The sequence below is a fragment of the Acyrthosiphon pisum genome, chromosome A2 (assembly GCF_005508785.2).
Source record: "Acyrthosiphon pisum isolate AL4f chromosome A2, pea_aphid_22Mar2018_4r6ur, whole genome shotgun sequence".
Lineage (NCBI taxonomy): Eukaryota > Metazoa > Arthropoda > Insecta > Hemiptera > Aphididae > Acyrthosiphon > Acyrthosiphon pisum.
Window position 1 is genome coordinate 16629482 of NC_042495.1, and position 5336 is coordinate 16634817.

The window sequence follows — 5336 nt, forward strand, 5'->3', positions numbered from 1 at the left end:
ATAATTTACAGCTGACACAAAGACAAAAATAAAAACAATATAAATACAATGATAATGTATTAATGTGTGTTGTGTGTGTGTGTGTGTGTGTGTGTGAGCTGTTCGACGCCGGCGGAGTGGCGTTCATCGACGCCTGTTATAATTATTGCTCGTCGGCTTAAACAATATTATAATATTGGTTTCGTAGAAATATTTATCTCATAGGATTTATCTATGTCACTGGCAAAAAACATAAGAATTTATTATACATTCCGTATCCCGGTCATTAGTCATTGTTTTTTAAATTTGATATAAGTATTAACTGATTTAAAATAGACCAGCAATTATAATATAAAATGCCTACGTGGGTGTTATATAATATTCTAATAGAATACCGATATTATACATCAATAAAATAATAAATTGTTATAATTGCAAATATCATTGGAAATAATTATGTTGAAAAAAGTAAGTAGTAAATAACTTACTGGGTTATTACTTATTAGTAATTGTTTGGTTAAATAGCGTTCAATTTTAAATAGCGATAAACACAAAATTTGTATAACGTTTTAATTCTAAATAACGATAAACAATTTTTTTTTTCAAATGTGAGATCTGTATCAAATAATTATAATGTGGCTGTGGCTATCGAGGATTTTAATTTAATGTAGGTATGCGTTGAAAACTACAAGTCAATGAATTTGTGGCGGGTGAAATTGATCGTTCTGCTGACGCACTATAGTATTAGTAACTGGAATAGTAAGTGTTAATGGAATTAATTTAGTTACTTTTGGTAAGTTTTTGTCTAAATTTGTTGTTTTTAAATAAATTAAAAGATCCTGAATATTAAGTTTTTTAAATTCTTCCGTCGAGTAGATAATCGAAATTCGTTACTAAGTTTGGGAAAATCGGAGTAATTGTCGTATAATTGTTTCAATTAATGAAATGCGTTTATAGGAATTATTTAACACGCAAACTGAAGTTGATTGAAATAAATCATTTTGAATGTTTCCGCAGATAAACCAGTAAATATAGTTGTCGTTGCATGGTTTAACATTAATTAATCACGCTGGACCATTAAGAGGACGCTACACCCAGGCATGGGTTGTATCTCGTCTTACAAGTGCGTAACATAAACAATTTACGCTCTGTATTTCACGTTAAGCCTGATTAGTTTCAAAATTAGAGTGAATCGACCTAATACGAAACTTGATGGTAAGAACAATCTGTGATCGTATGTTGTTTTTTACGATAGTTCAATTTGTTAGCAATTATGCGTATATGTAATATAGCGCAAATTAAAAACTGAATAATCGTAAAAAACCAACACGCGAACACAGCTAATATTTTTACCATAATTTATTCTAATTTCTAAACCAACGGAGCTAAACGCCTAAATGTAGTCTGCTAAGTAAATAAGTTTAACATAATTACACCTCTGTCAACCGATGAATCTGACTCGTCGACCGTCGTGGCTTCTAAATGCCAATTATTGCTGATCCAAAAAACACGTTGAATCTATATAATACTGCGACACTGCGTATAATATGTATATGTTATTTAATATTTTTAACATTGTAGCATTGTGTTTTTCGATATTTTTTCTTAAAGCTTTACTCAAACAAGTATCTATGCTTGTTAGAGGCCTCGTTACGACTTTTGAAATGATAAAAATTATTGAGGTCGTTGTCAACGTTGGACCAAATTATTTCGTTCAAACGTTTTCTTCAAGGGAAAAAATAACACTAGGCCATTAATTTGATATACTCGTAGTTCATTGGCGTTTTTACAATCCGATAAACACTTAAAAGTATATTGTAATATTCATATTTAAATGTCCGAATATAATGTTTAGATTTTGTCGTTAAAGAAGGTAATTTTAGTGTGGGATCACAATAATACTTTTTTTTCATTAAAATTCAGTGAACCGATAGGCTTTAAAAATAGTTTTTCTATTGCACACCTCACGGACTGTATTCATTATTTGTTATTAATCAGCTTAAAAAAAATGTTAATTTAAAAACAAAATATCCCAATAAACAAATGATACGCATGTCGAAAATATGACAATAATATTAATAATACCTAAATAAAATACTCAGCGATTAATAATCATGTGCGGATGGTTAGCGTGTGCAATACTGATCACGCATGCAAGTGGCGAGTACCGCGACGGTCTACGAGCATTCTATGTTTTGTTATTGATAATCGATATTATAAATTATTGTCACTGCACGTAATTCAATATGCAAGGTTAGTGCGTGTTAGTACCCATCTAATTGATGCATAATATAGGTATAGTATGTAGTTATTTGGTTACATTATTAACGAGAGGCGAGCATTTGGATTATAATACGTCTACAGACTATAGTTGTATACAACTCTCTACTGTACAGGTAGCTTAATGGGTTGCATACCGACCGCTTCTAAGGAGTTCAATATTAGCAATTTTCTATTATTTTGTGTGCACGCAGGTCGTGTAAATGTGGGCGTAGTAAGTGATCATTAGTGTGAGTGACTGTGTATTAAATAAATAGCGGAGCGCACCCGTACGTACACGCACATGGCAATAACGCAGCATTTTACACACTAATTTATTACAATTAATGTGAATTTTAGTGAAACACTGAAACTTAGTTTCGTATATTTTCCAATAATATAGCTTACTGAGTGACATTACAGTATGGACACCTATTATACAAGTTGAAGAGAAGAAGTTTATCTAGGTCTAAGAGTCGATTTTCGATATATTTTATTTTCAATGTGAAATATTTAACTCTAAAACATGTGATATTTTACTTTTTCAATTTGAACTATTGAGATTAAAAGTAATTAAAATAATTAAAATAGTATATAAAAGTATAAAAGTTTTATAATTATAAAAGTAATTAAAATATTGAAAATTGATTTTCATACAGACATAGATTAACTTATCTTCTATAATATTGATAATGGGTGTATTTACTCTCAAACCGCTCAATAAACCATATCATTGGAAATACAAAAATACATTTTCATAGAATTTTTCAATATTATTCATTGCCCTTGATAAAATATTAAAGATTTTACCTAGCGTTTCACGTGACCAAGTTAAATATTATATAGGTTTTTAGTATCTACCAATATAATTAATTCATAGGTACAGTTAAGTCGGTCTTACATTATTAATAAGAGGTGAACCTAAAATATAGGACTTGCCTATAATTTTATTATAACATTATAAATATTGTACCTTTCTGCATATCGACATCAGTTTATAAACACCGCATCATCGTTTAATAAATAAGAAAGTAAAGAACAATCACACTCAGTATGCCAATGACTACGCGACATGACGGACATAGTTGAGATATTTTTACAAAGGTTGGGGTGCAGTGACGACGGCGATGGTCGCGGCACGAGGCGTGCTGTATTTTTTACGTACTGCGAGTCAGCCATAACTCTGTTCTTCGCTGTTTTGACGTACCTGTCGTTAGTCTACTCTTCGACGGGAGATAATCTGTCCATTCGCATTTACGGCCTCTTGTGCTTCGTCATCGAAATCTACATTTTTGCTTACACGGCCGTCAGGGTCTACCATCAGTCCGAGCACCACGATATGTACCAGCGTTCACGGCAAATGGGAATACCGGAAAACTATAGACGGAAAATCGCGACGGTGATCAAATACCACCTCGTCATGTCCAACGTGGTCTTGGCAATTCCCATGTTGTGCACGATTTTGTTGGATGAGTTGCGGATGGGCGACCCGTTCACGTTCCCCTTCGCGGACGTTATGCCCATAAAAACGGCAAACGTGACTGTCTACGTTTGCAAATATATCTTATACGCTTTGCACACGTACTTTGCACACTTGGAATTGTGTTTCCTGAATGTGACGTTCATGTATTCCACGGGCGTCGTGAAGAGACATTTTCAGGTACTCGACGAACAGGTCGAAGAAGCGATGGTAACCGAGGACGAACAGAAATTAAAGATAGCGATCATTCACCATCAACAGGTGTTGAAGTGAGTAGTTGCGTTTGACGCGCGGTACCTACGTCTGTACTTATATAGTACACTTGGTGCGACATAAAATTTAAAAATTCTAACGAAAAAATTATTTAAAATATGAATTAGGGTTTCCAGTTTGGCCACCTAATATTCTTGAATTATATTGATTCCCAAAGGCATACTAGACATTTTCGGAAAGAAAGAAAAAGAAAGATGGACTTTATATTAATTTAATTAATTGTTTACTTTAGTAACATTGAAAACTTTTATTAAACCATTTACTTATGAAATTTAATGAAAAAAGGGGGTGTGAAGGTTAGGTTAACCTTAGGGAAAAGGCCTGAATGTATAGGATTCAACACGAACACTATATAAGTATTAACCAAAGTCCTAGGGTAGTTTACTATTCTAAGTCGATAGCCTATAGGTAGCGTTACACATGACCACATTTTAGCATTCCAGTAAACATTTAAAATAATTAAATAATAATTTTATAATGACTAATTTCTTTCCAATGGAATTAAATACTATACCTAATATATGTTTTTTAAATACTACGATTACAAAAACTTATATCCTACTTTAGAACCAATTGCTAATTAGTAATATTACGCCACTGTAATTAATTAATATATAATAATATCTATAACCAAAATGTATAGATATCATTTAAATAACATTGACCACATACACTAAAGTATAAATTAGTAATTTCTAATCAAGAAAATCATGTATTATTACTTCCAATATTAACACTATAAAGCTACTTACTGTATTTTTAGGTTTTTTAAAGATATGAAGACAGTTTATGAAAAACCATTATTATTAACAATAGAAGGTTTTGGATTATATATTGGATTATGTTGTTGTGCAATAATACAAGTCATACAGGTGTGTTTTAGTAATAATGTATTTGATTAATTGTATTAATAGTTAAAAAGTATTTTTTTATTACATACGTATTTGTAACAATTAAACAGTTTCAATCATTTAATATTTTTTCGAATTTTGTAAAAAGTATTATGTAGAATTGTAGAATATAATATGTGTATTTTGTAGAATAATCAGTGCAAAATATTACTCAATTCGTATAACAAAAATTTTAATATTGACACATTGTTCTACAGCAAAAAAATTAACCACAAAATAATATTTTAGTTTTAAAAGAATATAATACTTTATTATTTTAGATTCTGAGTGGAACGATGAATGTATTGATTTTACAATGATGTGTGTTTTTTTTTATTTATTTTATTTATTTATTTTTTTTTTGTGTCTGTGTACACGATAAGTAGTCGAAATAATGCTACGATTTTCAACTTCAGTATCTTGTTCGATCAGAAAGTGAATATCGTTGGTGCATT

General features: G+C 30.9%; 1 protein-coding gene across 1 annotated transcript in view; it reads left to right on the forward strand.

Annotated features, from left to right (window-relative positions):
• Nucleotides 1–3148: 3148 nt before the first annotated feature.
• The window catches only part of LOC107884948 (odorant receptor 49a-like), a 4898-nt gene continuing 2710 nt past the window's right edge, over nucleotides 3149–5336 (forward strand). The window contains exons 1-2 of the mRNA XM_016808094.2: nucleotides 3149–3987; nucleotides 4755–4863. Of these exons, the coding sequence (XP_016663583.1) occupies nucleotides 3311–3987; nucleotides 4755–4863 (786 nt within the window). The 5' untranslated portion in view covers nucleotides 3149–3310. The remainder of the gene's footprint in view (nucleotides 3988–4754; nucleotides 4864–5336) is intronic.